We start from the raw sequence: 21,585 nt of genomic DNA, 5'->3' as shown, positions 1-21,585 counted from the left end.
GAGAGAGAGAGAGAGAATGAATCCCAAGCAGACTTCTGTGCTGCCAGTGCAGGGCCCGATGTAGGGCTCGAACCCCTGAAACCAGAGTCGCAAGATCATGACCTGAGCCAAAACCAAGAGTGTGATGCTTAACTGACTGAGCCACCCAGGTGCCCCCTAATGTGTTTCTGTTCCAGGATCCCATCTAGGATATCACATTACACTTAGTAGCCAAATTGCTTGGGCTCCTCTTGGCTGCCACAGCTTCTTAGACTTTCCTTGTTTTTGATGACCTTGAGAGTTTTCGGGAGTACTGGTCAGGTATTTTGTAGAATGTCCCTCGATTGGGATTTGCCTGATGTTTTTTTCATGATTAGGCTAGGGTTATGGATTTTTGGAAGGAAGAACACAAAGGTAAAATGCTTTTTTATTACATCTTATCAAGGATGCATTCTGTCAACAGGATTTATCACCATTGACATTGACCTTGATCACCTGATTGAGGTAGTGTCTGTTGGGTTTCCCCACTATAAAGTTAATGTTTTCCCGTTCTTTTCCATACCATACTCTTTGGAAAGAAGTTACTGCACACAGCTCACACTTGAGTAGAGAATTATGTTCCACCTCCTTGAAGGGATAGTATCCACACAATTATTTCGAGTTGTTCTGCATAGGCTGTTTGTCTACTCTCCCCCATTTATTTATTCAATTATGTATTTATATGGACTCGTGGATATTTAGTTTGTATTCAGGATTATAATCCATTACTACTTTATTTTGTTACTCAAATTGTATCATCTTTGGCCACTGGGAGCTATTTGGGTTGATTCCTGTATCTCTTTATATACCCCCATCATTGTGGGGTTCTTTTGAGCACTTCCTTACTTTCTGGCACTATGAAATTCTCTGAGGTCATCCTATATATTTCCTGCCCCAGTCCTAAGATCATCTCTTTCTCTAAGGAGCCTCGTTCCTTTTTTTGGAGAATAGTATTAGCAACCAACTGAGCATTATGTGTGCTTGCTACTTACTGGAATGTGTGTTGTTGCCTCTAGGCCCTCTCAACTGATGGAACAGGGACATACATGTGTATATACTCAGTTATCTGCTTCTCTCTGTAACCATTCTATATTAAGCTAAACATGAGATGTCTCCCAACTCTAATCCATTACCACATGGATCATTCTAGCCTTCTCCCCTTGGTTATCTGTAATTCCCACCTCATTACAGAGAAAACTGTCTCCCCCCACCCCACATCTGTTTACTTAATTTTTCAGTTCCAGTATATGTATATAGATTTAGTGGCTTCAGAACTCATACCCCATGGCAAACAACTTTATCAGCTAGAGATTGCACTTACGTGCGGTTTCTTTTGCCTTTAGCCTTTCAGACCCCACTCATTTCCACAGTTAGGTCAGCAACTCTCCCCTTCACCCTCTTCAAAGAGGTTGTTTCATATATTTATAATACAATTAAATTCTTTTGTCACAGACTGTATTCCATCCTAGGATCTTCTGACCTTTTAAACGATTTTTTTAAGTTTACATGCATTAAGATTCATTGTGCCATAAAGTTCTCTGGGTTTTGACAAATGCATAATGTCATATATCCATTTGTCTCAGAGTTTTTGCATTTGTTGTCCTGCTGCCTAGGATACTTTCCCCGCATATTTTTCCATGGCTGTGCCCTAATGTTTCATCAGCTTTCTGCTGAAATGTTTGCTCCTTGTAGAGGCCTTCCTTGAACACCTATTCCAAAGGAATCCCCTACCCTAAAATTTTGTTCATTTATTTGCTCTGTGTGTGTGGTTTGCTTTGGTAAGTCTGCCTCCAGTAGGATGTAAACTGAATGAGACCAGGTATTATAATTGTATCTGGATTTCTAGAATACTGGATTGGTGAACATCTGTTGCTAGATGAATAAATTACACCTGTCCTAGGTGTGTCTAGCATTGCTTAGTCCTAGTGCATGTTTCCAATACTCAACAGTAGTGACTGAAAGCAGGCTTGTTCACTTGGGCATCCAGTTTACCCTGATTCACCACTTACAAAAGAGTTTTGCTTGTAAATTAGGTTAAGTGTTTCTGTATTGAAGATGTGCAGTTACTCTATTCTCTCCTGCAATGTTTCTAACTCCTTTTTTAAAAAGTTAATAAGTGGTGCACCTTGGTGGCTCAGTCTGTTAAGGGGCCAACTTTGGTTCATGTCGTGATCTCATAGTTCCTGGGTTCAGGCGCCGTGTCAGGCTCTGTGCTGACAGTGTGGAGCCTAGAGTGTGCTTCAGATTCTGTTTCTCTTTCTCTCTCTGCCCCTCCCCTCATTTGCTCTCTGTCTCTCTGTCTCTCAAAAATAAACATTAAAAATTTTTTTTAAAGTTAATAAATGACATAATATAGTCTCTGGTTCTACGTAGAATTGTGCAATACTGTGAATTTCCCAGTCTGGCTGTGCATTAGAATCAGCTCAGGAGCTTAAAAAAAAAAAAAAAAAAAAAAATCTCCATCTCTGACTTCTTAATTTTCAGGAAGATTCTGCAAATTTGTGTTTTTTTTTTTTTGTTTGTTTTGTTTTTTTAATTTTTTTTTTTCAACGTTTATTTATTTTTGGGACAGAGAGAGACAGAGCATGAACGGGGGAGGGTCAGAGAGAGTGAGAGGGAGACACAGAATCGGAAACAGGCTCCAGGCTCTGAGCCATCATGAGCCATCAGCCCAGAGCCTGACGCGGGGCTCGAACTCACGGACCGTGAGATCGTGACCTGGCTGAAGTCGGACGCTTAACCGACTGCGCCACCCAGGCGCCCCTACAAATTTGTGTTTTTAACAGCCAGCTTAACATGTAGTCAGAACGTTTGGGATTTTAAAGCCCCAGGGTTTTAATAGACAGTTGAGATCTGGTGAAAATGTGTAAAGGTTTCAGTTTATAGCAACAGTTATTAAAGCTTATACAAAAAGGGTCTGTTTAATTTATACTAACTTTTTCTATAACTTATAAAGTCCTTACTGTGTTGTGTGTTAAGTACAGGGGAGCATTATATATAGATGAATCACAGACAGTGCTCTCAAGGAGCCTGTATCCTCTGATAAGGCAATAGAATGAGTATAAATAATCATGGTAGAAAGTAGAAAATAATAGGTACATAAGAGAGAAAACAATTTTAGTTTTTAAAGATTGAGTGGCCATTACACCCTGAGAAGAAGGCAGAAGTAGAGTCTAATTCTTAAAGAGAATATGTACAGAAGAGGAGGGAACCCTGGACATTGCAGTCTTCTGCAGAAGGCTGTGAGGAAATTGGAAGTTAAGAAGGAGCCTATTATAAGCCAGAAGGCAGTAGCCAAATTGGTCAGAGGCCTAGAATGGTCAGGAACTAAAGTCCTTACTGTCAGAGCTGTCAAAGCCAGTGGTACTCAATAGAGCTTTTCAATTTCAGCTTTGAAATTTGCACAGTATTTTATTATTTTCTTAGTCTTAAATTATTTTTTAAATTTTTTTTTGAGAGAGAGAGCATGTGAGTGGGGGAAAGGGACAGAGAGGAAGAGAGAATCCCAAGTAGGCTCCATGCTCAACCTCACATGAACTCAAATTGTGAGTTCATGACCTGAGCCAAAATCAAGTCTTGGACCAAGCTTAACCAACTGAGCCACCCAGGTGCCCCATGGTACTTTAAACATTAAAAAAAAAAAAAAAATCAAAATTTGTTGTGGGACTTTTAAAAAGTAAACAATTTTGGGGTGCCTGGGTGGCTCAGTCGGTTGAGCATCCGACTTTGGCTCAAGTCATGACCTTGCAATTTGTGGATTCAAGCCCTGCATTAGGCTCTGTGCTGACAGCTCAGAGCCTGGAGACTACTTCGGATTCTGTCTCCCTCTCTCTCTGCCCCTCCCTGGCTTGCATTCTGTCTCTCTCTCTCTCTCTCTCTCTCTCTCTCTCTCTCAAAAATAAATAAACATTGAAAATTTTCAGGGGTGCCTCAGTCGGTTAAGCATGACTCTTTTTTTTTTTTTTTTTTTAAACGTTTATTTTTTGAGAGAGAGAGAGAGCACGAGCAGGGGAGGAGCAGAGAGAGATGGAAACAGAATCTGAAGCAGGCTCCAGGCTCTGAGCTGTCAGCACAGAGCCCAGGGCGGGGCTCAAACCCCAGAACCAGGAGATCATGACCTAAGCCAAAGTCTGACGCTTAACTGAGTGAGCCACCCAGGAGCCCATGCTTCTGACTCTTGATTTCGGCTTGGGTCATGAACTCACAATTTGAGTTCAAGCTCCCTTATCAGGCTCTGTGCTAACAGTGCAGAATCTACTTGGGATTCTCTTTACCTCTCTCTCTCTGCCCCTCCCCTGCTTGATCTATTTCTCTCTCAAATAAAGAAACTTTAAAAAAAATTTTTTAATAAAAATAAATAATTGCATACCTAACTAATCCAGACTTCTAGGTGTTTGTTTGTTTGTTTGTTTGTTTGTTTTTAAGCTCTGGAAAGGGCAACCAGCCCAAACTAAGTCCTTCATGGTGCACATAAAGGGAGCTAAAATCTTTTAGAATTAAATCCTAAAGAGTTAAAATGTGTCTGGTCCATGGTTACGGGGTCAGAATCAATGTAAGAACCTTAGGCTCCTGATTCAGAAGTGCATGTTACCACATTTTTGTGAGATAGAGATCAATGTCTTTCTTCTGTTGCTTGCTGGTTGTTAGGAGAAATTTCTTGAGGATAGAGACTGTATCATCTCCATTATCATCTCCGTATCTCTTGGACGTAGTAAATAACACACAGAATAGACAGTAACAATAGACATTTGTTACATGAAAGGATGGGTGGATGGATTTGGCTTTTGTATTAGTCCTCAAAAAAAAGTCTAGGATTTAGCTTTGTGGAAATTCTGGTCATTAGATGTACATATGAACTGTTAGATTTATTAAGTATTGGACACCAAAAGGGAAACAGTTAGCAAATAATCTAGAAAGAGAGGCTGGGGCCACATTATAGGAGTACTTGAATGTTAAGCTAAAGATTTTGAAATGTATTATCCAATCAACTGAAAAGTTTTGAGCCAAGGAGTGATACACATACATGCATGCACACACATATACATGATAGGAAGAATAGTTAGAAGGAGAGAGAAAAATTATTTTAACAGTTCACTTGAAGTGTTGATTAAAGATGCTGGCTCTGAGAAGGGAAACGTGGTTACAGATGTATATAGAAAATGGCCAGAACTTTATTGCTGATGAAGCGTGGAATTCAAGGGAATAGAATACTCAAAAGTGAAGCTGAGGTTCCAGATGTCATCCTTGCCTATATATTTTGGAGGGTGATAGTGTCATTAACATATGTAGTGGTTTTAAATGTTGCATTTGAGGTACTGATGCCACATGTGGGTGAAAATGTTGAATAGGCTATTGGAAATGTGCTGCTAAACTTCAGAAGAGATGGCAGGCCCAGAAATTGTGTAGGAGTCATCTGAGTAGAAAGGGTGGTTGAAGTCTAAGGATTAAATGACATTGCCAGGGCATCTGGGTGGCTCAGTCAGTTAAGTGTCCGACTTGATTTCAGCTCAGGTCCTGAGATTGAGCCCCATGTTGGACTCCCCACTGAGCATGGATCCTAAAATATTTTCTCTCTCTTTCTCTCTCTCTCTCTCTCTCTCTCGCTCCCCCCCAACCTCCCTCCCTCTCTTCCTCCCTCCCTCCCTCCTTCCTTCTGCCCTTCTCTCCCACTCACTCTCTCTTAAATATATATATATATACATATACATATATGAGATTGCCAGGGAGGGAGGTATAGAGAGACAAAAACCAGGGACACATCCATAGGGAAATTCCATTTAAGAGGGGTAGAAGAGGAGCCAGAGAAGAAACAAAGTGAAACCTGAGAATAATCCAAGGAGAAGAGGGTAGGGGAAATACTTTTCATAGGGAAACATGAGTAACAAACTTTTTTTATTAAAAAAAATTTTTTTTAATGTTTTTTATTTTTGATGGAGAGAGAGAGCATGAGTGGGGGAGGAACAGAGAGAAAGGGAGACACAGAATTTGAAGCAGGCTCCAGGCTCTAAGCTGTCAGCACAGAGCCCAGTGCGGGGCTCGAACTCACAGACTGTGAGATCATGACCTGAGCCAAAGTCGGACGCCCAACTGACTGAGCCACCCAGCTGTCACAACAGACTTTTTTAAATAAAATGTTTTGGGGCACCTGGGTGGCTCAGTTAAGCGTCTGACTCTTGACCTTGGCTCAGGTCATGATCTCTCAGTTCATGGGATCGAGCCCTGCCTCAGACTCTGTGCTGACAATGTGAAGCCTGCTTGGGATATTTTCTCTCTCTCTCTCTCTCTCTCTCTCTCTCCCCCCCTTTGTGCCCCCCCCCCCACTCATGTGTGCTCTCTCTCAATTTTTTTTTAATTAAAAGAAAATAGTTTACACACAGTTCGTATTATAAGGTAGGTTATATGACAGCAGGTAAAATGACATTTGGGATGCCTGGGTGACTCATTCAGTTAAGCATCCAACTTCCGCTCAGGTCATGATCTCACGGCTCATAAGTTCAAGCCCTGCATGGGACTCTGTGCTGACAGCTCAGAGCCTGGAGCCTACTTTGGTTTCTGTGTCTCCCTCTCTCTCTGTCCCTCCCCTGCTTGCACTCTGTCTCTGTCTCTCTCAAAGATAGTAAAAAATCTAAAAAAGGGGGATGGTATTTTGCAGGAAACTTGTATTATTTTATTATTATGTATTATTAACAATTTTTGTTGAACATTAACAATATTCAACATATTTTTCTAGACCTAGTGGTTGAAGAAATCTTTATAATTTTTTTTTTAACGTGTATTTTTGAGAGAGTGAGAATGAGCAGGGGAAAGGCAGAGAGCGGAGACACAGCATCTGAAGCAGACTCCAAGCTCTGAGCTGTCAGCACAGAGCCCCACATGAGACTCGAACCCACGAACCGTGAAATCATGACATGAGCTGAAGTTGGGCGCCTAACCTACTGAACTACCCAGGTGCCCCAAAATCTTTAAGTTTTTAAACTTCAGTTTGAGAGGAGAAATTGGTTTTAATCAATAATCATCTTAATTGAAAGCCTTGAGGTTTTAAAGGGTAAGAAACTCCATGTTTTTGTTCTATGGCAGTAATACCTGCTATAACAGACTGGATAAATTCTGAACAGTGAAGTTTTTACCATACTGGAGCATTTACCTTCAGTACTTTTCAGTGTAGTTTCCCCACAACATTCATAAGTATTAGGGGTAAAAATATCTACATATTTACTGATGATTTTTCCCTAAGTAACTTTTTGGTTTTTCCTTCTTTTCAGGATCTGACTGGCATAGAATCTATGGATCAATGTCGCCATACCTTGGAACAGCATAACTGGAACATAGAGGTATAGTATGATTCATTCTGAGCCTATTTTTTCCCCCTAGTTTGACAGTGAACCAAAGACATGTATTTTTCCACAACAGAAATCCTTTCTTTTTATAGAAAAATTTTTTTAATTTACAACTCTTTAATCTTAAAAAGATTTGTGGGGAAGATAAAAATTATGATCAAAGCTTTATTATAAAATTTTATAAAAGATGGTGACCAGATCCTTCTGTGTAGTGTCCCTCCCTCTTATTTTTTTCTCAGTGGCTCTTTGGAAAAAGTTGGTTTTTATATATTTGGTTTGTAACCAGATACCTTAATGTGAACTTTCTTATTACATATTTCGTAGTTTATTTTTGTGGATTTTCTAGGTAGTTGTATCATCTGCAATTCAATGATTTTTTTCAGTATATAGATCTTTTGTTACTTTTACTTGATTACTGAATTGCTAGAACGTCCTAACAATGTCAGTTAATAATGGTAATAGCAAACATCTTGTCCACCCTATAATGCCTCTGATGTTTTATTATTGAGTGTGATGTTAGTTGTTGTTTGGAGACAAATCACTAGAATTTAAGCTCCATGCAAGTAGAAATATATATATTTGGTTTTGTTAACTGCTGTCTTCCTAAGAGCATCTAAAACTGATCCCAGCACATCATAGACTCTCGATAAATATCTGCTGATTGTCTTCCAACCTTAGTATATTCATGTGATCTCTGGTGAGATTACTGTGTTTTAATTATAGTATGTTATTTGAATTGGGTGCTAGATTTCTGAAAATGTATTCCTAAGTTATATTTAGTTATTCAACAAACTTTTAAGCTCTGGAATTATACCAGAGAACAAGACTAATAGCCTACTCCCATGAAATTCTAGATATCATGAAATTCTAGATAATTTCAATTTGTAATAAATGCTGTGAATAAGATGAGTGTACGAAATGTAACAGGATCTGGGAAGTTATTTTAAATAAGGTGGTGAAGGGTCACCTGGGTAGCTCGGTTGGTTGAGCCCCCGACTTTGGCTCAGGTCATGATCTTACGGTTTGTTAATTCAGGCTCCACATTAGGCTTTCTGCTGTCAGTGCAGAGCCTGCTTTAGATCCTCTGTCCTTTCTCTGCCCTTACCCTGCTTGCTCTCTCTCTCTCAAAAATAAATAAACATTTAAAAAATAAATAGGATAATAAAGAAAGGCATTTCTGAGGAGGTTGTATTTGAGCTGACACCCAAATAATGAAAAGGGATGATGAATGTGAAAATCTTGGGGGGATTTTCTGCATTTTAGGCAGAGGAAATGATGATCTATATGATAATTTTGTGCTATATCCTTGTTAGATTTTTATTTCAAGCATAAGGTGGCTTTATTAGATCACGGGCTTGATAAAATGAATTGAGAAGGGTATATATATAGCGCAGATTTGAAAGAAAGCACTTGAAACTTTGTTTCTGCCAGTTCTCTATTAACTTTTTCATGTTTTCCCATCATTCACAATTTCTTTGTTACATCTTTTTATTTATTTATGTATGTATGTATGTATGTATGTATGTTTCCTTATTTTTGAGAGAGTGAGCGGGGAAGGGGAGAGTGAGAGGGAGAGAATCTTGATGCTGTCAGTGTGAAGCCTGACTTGGGGCTTGATCCCATGAACTGTGAGATCATTACCTGAGCCAAAATCAAGAGTTGAATGTTTAACCAACTGAGCCATCCAGGCACCTCTTAGCTACATTACATGTTTCTTGATGAGCTTTCCTAGGAGATGCTTTTTTCTTAGATATTTCCAAGGTTTTTAGCATAGGCTATACAAAGTAGCATGTTTTCTACTCTCTTTTGTATCTGTTCTATTATCCTCTCATTGTTTTCATTATATTTTCTTTTTTAAAAATGAGACTTGCTGGAGACTGGTTTATTTTAATGTGTTTGGTTTATAAAAAGCTCTTGTATTTCTCAGTTCTTATTTTCTTCTTTCTTTGTTATTTTTTTAAGAAAAATCTGTTTTGTAGATTCATATTCTTTTTCTTAGCATTTGATTTTTATAGCTTGGTTAATTTATTTGTATTCTTCCTTGCATTGAAGGCTCTGAATTTTCAGAAGAAAATACATTGTTAAAGTTTTGATTTTCTTCTTTGACCCAAGGGTTATTTAGGAACATATTTGGAGTTTGTAGTAGCTCGTTCTTTTGTTTTTTGTTTACCTTTTCATATCAGTCTTTCATTTTATTTCATATAGGTATTTATTGAGGTCCTTACAGCTTTTTTTTTATTTAAAAAAAAATTTTTTTTTTAACGTTTATTTATTTTTTTTTTTTTTAATTTTTTTTTTTCAACGTTTATTTATTTTTGGGACAGAGAGAGACAGAGCATGAACGGGGGAGGGGCAGAGAGAGAGGGAGACACAGAATCGGAAACAGGCTCCAGGCTCTGAGCCATCAGCCCAGAGCCCGACGCGGGGCTCGAACTCACAGACCGCGAGATCGTGACCTGGCTGAAGTCGGACGCTTAACCGACTGCGCCACCCAGGCGCCCCTTTAACGTTTATTTTTTGAGAGACAGAGCATGAGCGGGAAAGGGGCAGAGAGAGAGGGCGACACAGAATCCGAAGCAGGCTCCAGGCTCCGAGCTGTCAGCACAGAGTCCAACACGGAGCTCAAACTCAGGAACCGCAAGATCATGACCCGAGCCAAAGTCGGACGCTCAACCGACTGAGCCACCCAGGCACCGCGAGGTCCTTACAGCTTAATAATGTTCCATTAACATTATGAAATATATTTTTTTTAATTAAATGTTTTAAACTTAGAGAAAATACAGAGATAAGGGGAACAACCATGTACCTTCCATCCAGCTCCTGAAAGCCAGACATTTTGCATTACTTGTTTAAAATTTCTTTGAAACAAATATGGATAAACTTAAACCCCGTGTAAGTTGCTTACATGTCATCCCTGTCCAACCCCCTACCTTTCTATTCCTTCTTTCTGAGAAGTAACCACTGTTGGCAACTAGATGTTTATCAAGGAATGTTTATCAAGGGTTTTTATTGGATAAAGGTTCGTGTCTGTATTCAGTCAAGCTTATTACATGTATAATTAAAATTTGCTATTTCTTTTCTGTTTAATGAGACTACTGGACATGATGAACTTGAATGTGGTTTCATAGATTTCTTTATTTCTTACTGATGATTTTTTTTTCTAATTATAAAAACAATACATGTCTTCCCAGAATTTGAAACACAAGAGTTGATAAAATTGAAAATGAAAGTTCTTGGTAATCACACTTAAGATAACCACGTTTGATGTTTTAATGTATGTCCTTCTGGACCTTCTTCTATGTGCTGGAAATATATGTATATGCTTTTCCAGTGTTAAAAACAAATATATCAAAGAAATGCTTATTTTTTGTACATGCTGTGAAAGGGCAGTCCATGGTGCAGATAAAAAGCATTAATACATTTTATGTCTATTTTCGGGGAAATACTTCCTTACTCTTGTATAGTTTGACTACTTTATTTGACACAGAAAGACAAGTGGCTGTTGGAGTTTTTTAATAATATCTTTTAATATCAGATGATGCTTTTTGTTTTAAATTCTACTTTGATGTATTAATACTGTTGCCACTGCTTTCTTTATTTTTTTTTTTAATGTTTATTTATTTATTTTGGGGAATAGGGGAAGCAGAGAGAGAGGGAAACAGAGGATCTTAAGCAGTCTGCACTGACAGTGAAGAGCCTGACCTGGGGCTTGAACCCACGAACCATGAGATAATGACCTGAGCCAAAACCAAGAGTTGGATGCTCAACCATCTGAGCCACCCAGCCACCCCACTGCATTTCTTTATTGATTTTCAGTTACCTGGTATAATGTCAACCATCCTTTAATAGGAAACAACTTATCAAAATATTAGAAGCTTTTTGCAAAAATAACTGCACGTGTGCATACCCACACAAAGAATTCCAAAAAACGTAAAGAATTAAAGCTGTAAAAAAAAAAAAAATCAATAAAAAAGGAAGTAAGTGTTCTTCCTTAATTCCACCACTTCTTAGATAGCTGGTGTTAAGTTTTAGTGTATAGCCTTTCAGACTTTCTAAGTTTTTTTTAATGTTTTTATATACTGGAGAGAGAGCGCGCACGCACACATGTGCACGCAAGTTGGGGAAGGGCAGAGAAAGATAGGGAGAGACAGGATCTGAAGCAGGCTCCAGGCTCTGAGCTGTCAGCACAGATTCTGATGTGGGGCTCGAACCGACAAACCGTGAGATCATGACCTAAGCCAAAGTCATACACTTAACTGACTGAACCACCCAATGCCCCACCTTTCAGACTTTTTATATGCATTTAGATGACTACATAAATTGAAGTATAATTTTCTTGTTACACAGGTGGGATTATGCCACCTTTACAGCTTTTTTCACTTAAATCTGTTTCGGTAACTCATAAAAATAATACATGAACTATATTAAAATCTAGTTTTAAAAAGTTTAAAGCCTAAGATGAAATATGAAAAAAAAAAAATCCCATTCGGATCACTTTCCTACTGCAATCTTTTAGTCCTAAATCTCCAACATAGTGATATTAACAATTTTTTATTTGTTTCCACATACTTTTATGCCTAAAACTCTATGTATATTTTCCCCAAAATAAACCAGAGGTTCTCAGACTTTGTGGTGTCACTCTTTATACTTAAGAATTATTGGGAACCTGGGGGTGCCTGGGTGGCTCAGTTGGTTAGACATCCAACTTCAGCTCAGGTCAGGATCTCGCGGTTCATGGGTTCGAGCCCTGCATTGGGCTCTGTGCTGACGGCAGCTCAGAGACTGGAGCCTTCTCTAGATTGTGTCTTCCTCTATCTCTGCCCCTCCCCCGCTCATGGTCTCTCTGACTTTCAAAAATAAATAAACATGAAAAAAAAAAAGAATTATTGGGAATCAGGACACCTAGGTGGCTCAGTCAGTCAAGTGTCTGACTTGGGCTCAGGTCATGATCTCATAGTTAGTGAGTTTGAGCCCCACATCAGGCTCTCTGCTGTCAGCACAGAGCCCGTCTCCATCCTCTGTTCTTTCTCCCTCTGTGCCCCACCCCCACTTGTGCACGTGCTCTCTCTGTGACTCTCTCTTTCAAAATAAGTAAACTTAAAAAAAAAAATTATTGGGAACCTCCATAGAGCTTCTTTTTATATATGGGTTATATCAGTTGATATATTAACATATTACAAATTAAAACAAAAATTTTTTAGTTCATCTTAAAAATAATAAACTCATTACATGTTAACATAAATTTTTGCAAATCTCTTTAATGTTTGGCTTAATAGAGAAAAAACTGTGACGCTTGGGTGGCTCAGTCAGTCGAGCGTCCAACTTTGGCTCAGGTCATGATCTCATGGTCTGTGGGTTTGAGCTCTGTGCTGACAGCTCAGATCCTGGAGCCTGCTTCAGATTCTGTGTGTCCCTCTCTCTCTGCCCCTCCCCCACTTGCACTCTGTCTCAAAAATAAACAAACATTAAAAATAAGTAAAAAATAAAGAGAAAAAAACTAGATTTTTTTATCTGCTTCTGCCTCTGATCTCTTGTGATACATAATTTTATTTTTAAATTAAAAAAATTTTTTTCAGTTTATTTATTTTGAGAGAGAGAAGGAGAGAAAATTCTAAGCAGGCTCCATGCTGTCAAGGAGAGCCTGTTACGGGCTCAAACTCATGAACCATCATGGTCTGAACTAAAATCAAGAGTGGACCGCTTAACCGATTGAGCCACCCAAGGCACTCCGTGATGCGTAGTTTTGAAGTATATGAGGAACATCCAGTTTCACATAAGATATAGTTGGAAACGGGAAGAGTATTTCAATAGCCTTTTCAGATAACCATGGATGTTCTTTGATAGTGTGATAAGTTTCTTAAAGGTTAGTTGTAATATGGAATTTGAAACCATACCAAGGAACTTTTCATTCTCTTTTACACTGAAATCTATTGATCTGTCTTGCACTTTTTTTTTTTAAGTTTCTTACGGTCTTTTTTTTTTTTTAAGTTTATTTTTAGAGAGAACACACATGCACGCACACCTGTGCAAGCAGGGAAGGGGCAGAGAGAGAGGGAGTAAGAGTATCCCAGGCAGGCTCCACACTGTCAGTGCAGAGCCCAATGTGTGGGGCTCGATGTTGCTTACATTTCATCCCTATCCAAACCCCCACCTCCTTTCTATTCCTTCTTTCTGAGAGGTAACCACTGTTGACAGCTAGGTGTTTATCAAGAAATTTGGCTCACTAAATGTGAGATTATGACCTGAGCTGAAGTCAAGAGTCAGACGCTTAACTGGCTGAGCCATCCAGGCCACGCTACAAATGGTCTTTTTAATGTAGTTAGTAGACCCTTTCACACACAATTTTCTGAGAGGCATCACTTTTCTTCAGTTCTTTTTTTGAGGTCTAGTCTTAATTTTTATTTGTTTTAATTAAAAATGTTTTTTCTTGGTGCACCTGGATGGCTGCTTGGGATTCTCTGTCTCCCTCTCTCTCTCTCTGCTTCTCTCATCCTCTCTCTCTCTCAATAAACTTAAAAAAATGTTTTTATTGAAGTATAATTGACATGTAATGTTATTAGTTTCAGTTGCATAACATAATGATTATTTTTATATATTGCAAAATAATCACCATAGTAAGTCTGGTTACTATCTGTCAACATACATAGTTACAGACTTTATTCTTGTGATGAAAACTTTTAAGATCTAGTCAGTTCATTACCTCCCCCGGCATCCTTGAAGCCCCCTGGCTACTCCTCTAGCACCTCTTTGGCTTTGTGCCTTGAGCCTGACTTGGAGAGAATATTTGGGGATAGGTGGGCTTCAGGATGCTGGATCCAGTCATCTTTTTCTTTCTTTCTTTTTTTTTTTAATGTTACTTATTTTTGAGACAGAGACAGAGCATGAGCAGGGGAGGGGCAGAGAGTGAGGGAGACACAGAATCTGAAGCAGGCTCCAGGCTCTGAGCTGTCAGCACATAGCCCGATGCGGGGCTTGAACTCACAAACCCGCGAGATCATGACCTGAGCTGAAGTCGGACGCTTAACCGACTGAGCCACCCAGGCGCCCCAGTCATCTTTTTCTTAAGTTATACGTTTAGTCCTTTCACATGTTGAACTTCCCCCATATCTGTTTCCCAAAAATAAAATGTTCCTTAAAGGCCATCATGAGTCAGAAATGGAACTGGCGGCAGCAGCTATCAGATGAGCTATCTCGTGTCGGCCACCTGCTTTCTCCTCCCATTACTTCTCTAAGTATTGTTGTCTTCTCTAGAAAGCCAAACCACGAGCACCAGTTTACGCATCTAGCAAGGTAGTGCTGGTGGTTGACACGAGGCTCTCAGTTCCTTGGCATGTGAAATGCTCCATAGGACTGCTTGAGTATCCTCCCACCATGGCAGTTGACTTCGCAGTTAACTTGACTCATATCAGTGTTAAGACTACATCTGGTCTCTCCTTTGCTGTCCTGGGCCTCGTGCTTTCTTTGTCACTCCCTTCCCACAAGGTCCTGCTGAAAAGTGGTTGATGTGTCTTGCACTTTGTGAGGATTTTTGACTGTAGCTTGATTTCATTACTTCAAGCATTCATTATTTGGAAAATATTGTTCACTGAATTAATACAGATCTTCCAAATGTTGTTGCATTTTACCATATACATAATTTCATGTGTTAAAAGCACCACCAAACTCATCAGAAAAGCTTTTAAGAGGTATTAGGAAATTGGCAGGTTTACAGTGGCAGATATAAGTTCGCAAATTCTAATTTATAATTGACAATAATTGCTGTTAGTTGTGGGTTTTAAATTAACAGCTTTATTATTGATATGTAATTCATATACCGAACAGTTCACCCATTTCAAATGTGAAATTCAGTAGTTTTTAGTATATTCACATTATTGCGCATCCATTACCCCCATCAGTTTTAAAATATTTTCCCAAAAATGTTTTAAAATATTGAGAACCCCCCCCCCGCCCCCGCAAAATAACCCATGCCCTTTAGCTATTACCCTGCTGCTTCTATCCCTCCCTGCCCCTAAGCAACTACTAATCTACTTTCCATTTATAGATTTCCCTTTTCTGTACTTCCATATGAATGGAATCATAGTATGTGGTCTTTTGTGACTGGCTTCTTAAGATAATATTGTCAAGATTCATCCATGTTGTAGCATGTATCTGTACTGCATGCCTTTTTTTGTATTGTGGTAAAATGTACATAACATAAAAGTTTACCATTTTTTTTAAGTTTGTTGTTTAATTTATATCCAAGTTGGTTAGCATATAGTGCAACAGTGATTTCAGGAGTAGGTTCCTTAATGCCCCTTACCCATCCCCTCCTCTCTCAATCCCTCCAGCAACCCTCTGCTTGTTTTCTATATTTAAGAGTCTCTTACGTTTTGTCCCCCTCCCTGTTTTTATATTCTTTTTGCTTCCGTTGTGTTCATCTGTTTTGTATCTAAAAGTCCTCATATGAGTGAAGTCATATGATATTTGTCTTTTCTGACTAATTTCCCTTAGCATAATACCCTCCATTTCCATCCACGTAGTTGCAAATGGCAAGATTTCATTCTTTTTGATTGCCGTGTAATACTCCATTGATTGCCGTGTATACTCCATACACACACACACCACATCTTTATCCATTCATCTTTTGATGGACATTTGGGCTCTTTCCATACTTTGGCTATTGTCGATAGCACTGTTATAAACATTGGGGTGTATGTGCCCCTTCAAAACAGTGCATCTGTATCTCTTGGGTAAATACCCAGTAGTGCAGTTGCTGGGTCATAGGGTAGTTCTATTTTTAATTTTTTGAGGAACCCCCATACTGTTTTCCAGAGTGGCTGCACCATTTTGCATTCCTACCAGCAGTTGCAAAGAGATCCTCTTTCTCCGCACCCTTGCCAACATCTGTTTGTTGCCTGAGTTATTAATGTTAGCCATTTTGACAGGTGTGAGGTGGTATCTCATTGTGGTTTTGATTTGTATTTCCCTGATGATGAGTGATGTTGAGCATCATTTCATGTGTCAGTTGGCCATCTGGATGTCTTCTTTGGAGAAGTGTCTCTTCATTTCTTTGGCCAGTTTCTTCACTGGATTATTTGGTTTTTTGGGTGTTGAGTTTGAGAAGTTCTTTATAGATTTTGGATACTAACCCTTTATCTGACAGGTCATTTGCAAATATCTTTTCCCATTCTGTCGATTGCCTTTTAGTTTTGCTGATTGTTTTCTTTGCTGTGCAGACGCTTTTTATTTTGATGAGGTCCCAATAGTTCATTTTTGCTTTTGTTTCCCTTGCCTCTGGAGAGGTGTTGAGTAAGAAGTTGCTGCAGCTGAAGTCAAAGAAGTTTTTGCCTGCTTTCTCCTCTAGGGTTTTCATGGCTTCCTATCTTACATTTAGAGCTTTTATCCATTTTGAGTTTATTTTTGTGTATGTTGTAAGAAAGTAGTCTAGGTTCATTTTTCTGCATGTTGCTATCCAGTTTTCCCAGCACCACTTGCTGAATTGACTGTCTTTCTTCCATTGGATATTCCTTCCTGGTTTGTCAAAGATTAGTTGGCCATACGTTTGTGGATCTATTTCTGTGTTCTGTATTGTGTTCCGTTGATCTGAGTGTCTGTTTTTTTGCCAGTACCATACTGTCTTGATGATTACAGCTTTGTAATACATCTTGAAGTGAGACATTGTGACGCATCCAGCTTCGGTTTTCATTTTCAAGATTGCTTTGCCTATTCAGGGTTTTTCTGGATCCATACAAATTTTAGAATTGTTTTAGTTCTTTGAAGAATGCTGGTGTTATATTGATAGGGATTGCAAAAGTTTACCATTTTAATCATTTTAAGATTACAATTTTGTTGCATTAAGTACATTATTGTGCAGCCATTATCACTATCTGTTTTCAGAATTTTTTTCATCTTCCCAAATTGAAGCTCTGTACCCATTAAACGATTATTTCCCATTATCTGCTTTCCCTGCCTCTGGTAACCACAATTCCACATTTTATCTTTATAAAATTTGACTATTTTAGATACCTGATGTAAGAGGCATCAGACAGTATTTGTCCTTTTGTGTCTGGCTTATTTCACTTAGCATTATGTTTTCAAGATTTATCCACGTCATTGTGTATCAGTACTTCATTCCTTTTTATTGTCAAATCATATTCCTTTGTATGAATATACCACAGTATCTTCATTCATTAGTTGATAAACGCTTGGACTGTTCCCACTTTAATCTATTATCAGTAATGTTGCAAGGAACGTTAGTGTGCAAGTTTTTGTGGAGATGTATGTTTTCATGTCTCTTGGGTGTATAGCTAGGAGTAGAATTGCTGGCTCCTGTGACAACTCTATGTTTAAACTTTTGAAGAACTGCCAGACTCTTTCCAAAGAGGCTACACTATTTTACATTCCAGTAGTAGTGGATAAGGGGTCCAATTTCTCTACATGTCACCAACATTTGTTAATATCTGTCTTTTAAAATTTTATTTTTTTAATGTTTTTCTTTATTTTTGAAGGAGGGAGAGAGAGAGCATGAGTGGGGAGGAACAGAGAGAGGGAGACACAGAACTCGAAGCAGGCTCCAGGCTCCGAGCTGTCAGCACAGAGCCCATTGCGGGGCTTGAACTCACGAACTGTGAGATCACGACCTGAGCCGAAGTCGGACGCTTAACTGACTGAGCCATCCAGGCACCCCAATATCTGTCTTTCATATGATAGCCTTTTAGTGGGTGTGAAGTAGTATCTTGTGGTTTTGGTTTGCATTTTTCTAATGGCTAATGATGATAGAGCATCTTTTCACGCATTTGTTGGTTGTTTGTAAATCATCTTTGGAGAGCATCTATTCAAGTCCTTTGCCCATTTTTAAATTGGGTTATTGTCTTTTTGATGATGAGTTGTAAGGGTTCTTAATATATTCTAGATGCTACACTCTTATCAGATATATGATTTGTAAATCTTTTCTCCTATTCTGTGGGTTGCCTTTTGACTCTTTTGATAGTGTCCTTTGATGCACAAAAGTTTTCAGTTTTTTTGTTGTTTTGTTTTTAAAGTAAGCTCCATGCCCAATGTGGAGCTTGAACTCCCAGCCCTGAGTTCAAGAGTCAACATGCTTTTCCAACTGAGCCAGCCAGGTTCCCCAAACGTTTTCAGTTTTGATGGAAGTCCCAGTTTATCTAATGTTTTTCTTTTGTTGTTTGTGCTTTTACCATCATATCTAAGGAACAATTGCCTAATCCAGGGTCATGAAGATTTTCATCTATGTCTTCTTTTAAGAATTTTATAATTTCAGCTCTTACATTTACATCTTTGATGTGTTTTGAGTTAATTTGTGTATATAATATGATTTAAGGGTTCAAGTTCATTCTTTTGCATGTTAGCGTCCAGTTGTCCCAGCATCATTTGTTGATACACTGTTCTTTCCACATCGAATTGTGCCTTTATACTTGAAAATATGAAAACTTAGAGAACTGCCTGGTGTTAGCCACACTGCAAAATTTAAAGCCAACTATCACGGTGAGAGAACACTCAAGTCCTCACTTGTTACAGCAACTGTAGTTTCCCAAAACCACTCTCAGGTTTGATAATTCACTAGAAGAGTTAACTAAAAGCTATTATACTCATGGTTACGATTTATTGTAGGGAAAGGGTATAGATTAAAATCAGCTAAAGGAAGAGATCTATAAGGCAGAATGTTGAGTTCTAAGCACAAAGCTTCAGTATTCCTCTTTCATGCAGTCAGAATGCATTATCCTTCTGGCAAAGATTTGTGACATTATGCATGAAGTATTGCCAGTCAGGGAAGCTTACCTCAGCTTCAGTGTCCAGAGTTTTCATTGGGTCTTATTTACACAGTATAATTGTTTTTGATTGATTACCTATGATTGAACTCAGTCTCCAGGTCAACTGATACTGCATTACCCACAGTCCCTACCCTAAACCCCATGGTTGACCTTTCTGGGGTGGCAGTCTACCCTATCAGGTATAGATTATCTCTCAGAATCCAGAGCCAAATACCAGATCTTTTTTTGGACACAGTGAAATTTTTTACTACACTGGGACAAGTATCCATTTTCTGGGGCAGAGTTAATAAGAGAATAAGGCGTTTTACTGAATATCCTCTGTCAGGATTATATTAGGATCTTTATGTATGTACATCTTACTAAATTTTCAAATTCACCCTGAGAAATACTGTTCCTCCTTTTTGCATATGAGGAAACTGAGGCTCATAAGCCAAGTGACTATTGTGAGTGGTGGAGCTAAGATTCAGACCTAAGTTTCTGTTCCAAAGCCAAGCCCTCCACCAAACACTGCTCATCAGAGTTGCTCCATCAGACCGCTCTAGGGGCACTTCCTACATTGTATTCTCTGTGGATGGCTTTCCTTCACACAGTGAAGCACCTTGGATCCCAGCCACTCTAAATAATACATACCATCTGAATAAAAGCAGTTGTGTTTACTGCACAAATGGAGCTTTCAGATAAATTTCTTGGACTCCTCCACTGTGAATTCTGGAGCCATCACCACACATTGCCTCCCAGTAAAGCAAGTTAAAGGTCTATGAAGATATACTCATCATATAACCTGTTTTGAAGTACCAAGCAATGGTGTTACTTTTGGGTTGATTTGAGCAACACTGAAACTCTTGCTGCTCTTTTTTTCTTCTCAGGCTGCTGTACAGGACCGATTGAATGAACAAGAGGGTGTACCAAGTGTTTTCAACCCACCTCCATCCCGACCCTTGCAAGTTAATACAGCTGACCACAGGATCTACAGCTATGTTGTCTCAAGACCACAACCAAGGGCAAGTTATTTTATAGCTGGAATTTCCCCCTTGTTTGTTTCATAAGTCCATTCACTAGGTTATGTTGATCTCTGTATGATAGGAGCAAAGGAAATATTCAGAATGTAAACCTATTAGGTAGATCTGGCTTCTTGGTAGATATGTTGGGTTTATCATCTTCACTTGATTCTTCAATGAATTGATACAGTAACTATCTTTTTTTTTTTTTTTTTTTTTTTTTAATTTTATTTTTGGCTCTTTGTTATTTGAAGTTTGTGCACCTTATTTGAGTACACAATTTTATTTACATGTCTGAAAATGTTGGCTGCATGTTCAATAGATTTATCACTTTTTAAAAAAAATATTTTATTTTTTAAGTAATCTCTACGCCTTGCGTGGGGCTCGAACTCACAACCATGAGATCAAGAGTTGTATGCTCTAGCACCTGAGCCAGGCACCCTTAAATCTTTCCATTTTAAGTTAAAATGTTTACTGGATTCTTTGTTGCTTCATTTTACTTAATTGTAAGCTACTTCTAGGGAAGTTACTTAGAATCTTTGTGGGAGCCTTAGCCATATCTTTAAAATTCATCTTGAAGGGCTAGTAGCAGGGAGGTGATAAGTGGTTCATTTAAGAATGCTCCGGTGTAGCAGGTATTTTGCTGTTGGGGATCCAGATATGAATAAGAGCCAGTCCTCCCCCTTCAAATTGTTCTCACAGTCTAATTAGGAAAGTCAGATATGTATAGTGATGATGAACTCTAGAGAACTTTTTTTTTTTTTTTTCAACGTTTATTTTTGGGACAGAGAGAGACAGAGCATGAACGGGGGAGGGGCAGAGAGAGAGGGAGACACAGAATCGGAAACAGGCTCCAGGCTCTGAGCCATCAGCCCAGAGCCCGACGCGGGGCTCGAACTCACAGACCGCGAGATCGTGACCTGGCTGAAGTCGGACGCTTAACCGACTGCGCCACCCAGGCGCCCCTAGAGAACTTTTTAGAGTTTCTCTTTCTTACTCTTGGAATTACACTTGGATTTAGAATTCCAAGAAAGCACTCACTTTAACTTTGCAGCAGTTAGAATTTACTCCGTTATCACACTTTAAGACTTTGCTTTTGAGCAGTCTCCACACTGACCATTGGGCTCAAACCCAGAACCCTGAGATCAAGAGTCACATGCTCTACCAACTGAGCCAACCAGGCGCCCCATCATACTTTTTTTGTGGAATACTTGACAACATTTTAAAAATGGAGTTTTTAAGTAGTTGCTTTGGGGTATTCTGAAGTGGAAGAAAACAAGTTCCTAGAGCAGTTACATGACTCAAGAAATTCTGTATATGTCTAATGTTTCCGCCATTATTTTGGGACTCTTATGTCAGCCATGGGGCTCCAGAGCTCCCTGGCCATAGACACAGGGAAAGTCTCAGGTTAACACAATGTGACATATAAGAAATGTTTTGTAAATTATAGAGCCCCTACAT

The 21,585-nt window shown here is 38.9% G+C and overlaps 1 protein-coding gene across 3 annotated transcripts in view; it reads left to right on the top strand.

Moving 5' to 3' along the window:
• Nucleotides 1-21,585, top strand: part of FAF2 (Fas associated factor family member 2) — a 79,181-nt gene that overhangs the window by 39,865 nt on the left and 17,731 nt on the right. For all 3 annotated transcript variants that reach the window (XR_006718019.1, XM_045500942.1, XM_045500946.1), the window contains exons 2-3: nt 7,281-7,349; nt 19,993-20,127. Coding sequence is in view for 2 of the 3 variants with exons in the window: in XM_045500942.1 (XP_045356898.1) it covers nt 7,281-7,349; nt 19,993-20,127 (204 nt within the window). In the remaining variant the exon portion in view is untranslated. The remainder of the gene's footprint in view (nt 1-7,280; nt 7,350-19,992; nt 20,128-21,585) is intronic.

Source organism: Leopardus geoffroyi, chromosome A1 (assembly GCF_018350155.1).
Source record: "Leopardus geoffroyi isolate Oge1 chromosome A1, O.geoffroyi_Oge1_pat1.0, whole genome shotgun sequence".
Lineage (NCBI taxonomy): Eukaryota > Metazoa > Chordata > Mammalia > Carnivora > Felidae > Leopardus > Leopardus geoffroyi.
The sequence above is the reverse complement of the archived record's forward strand: the minus strand, read 5'-3'. Positions and strand labels throughout refer to the sequence as shown.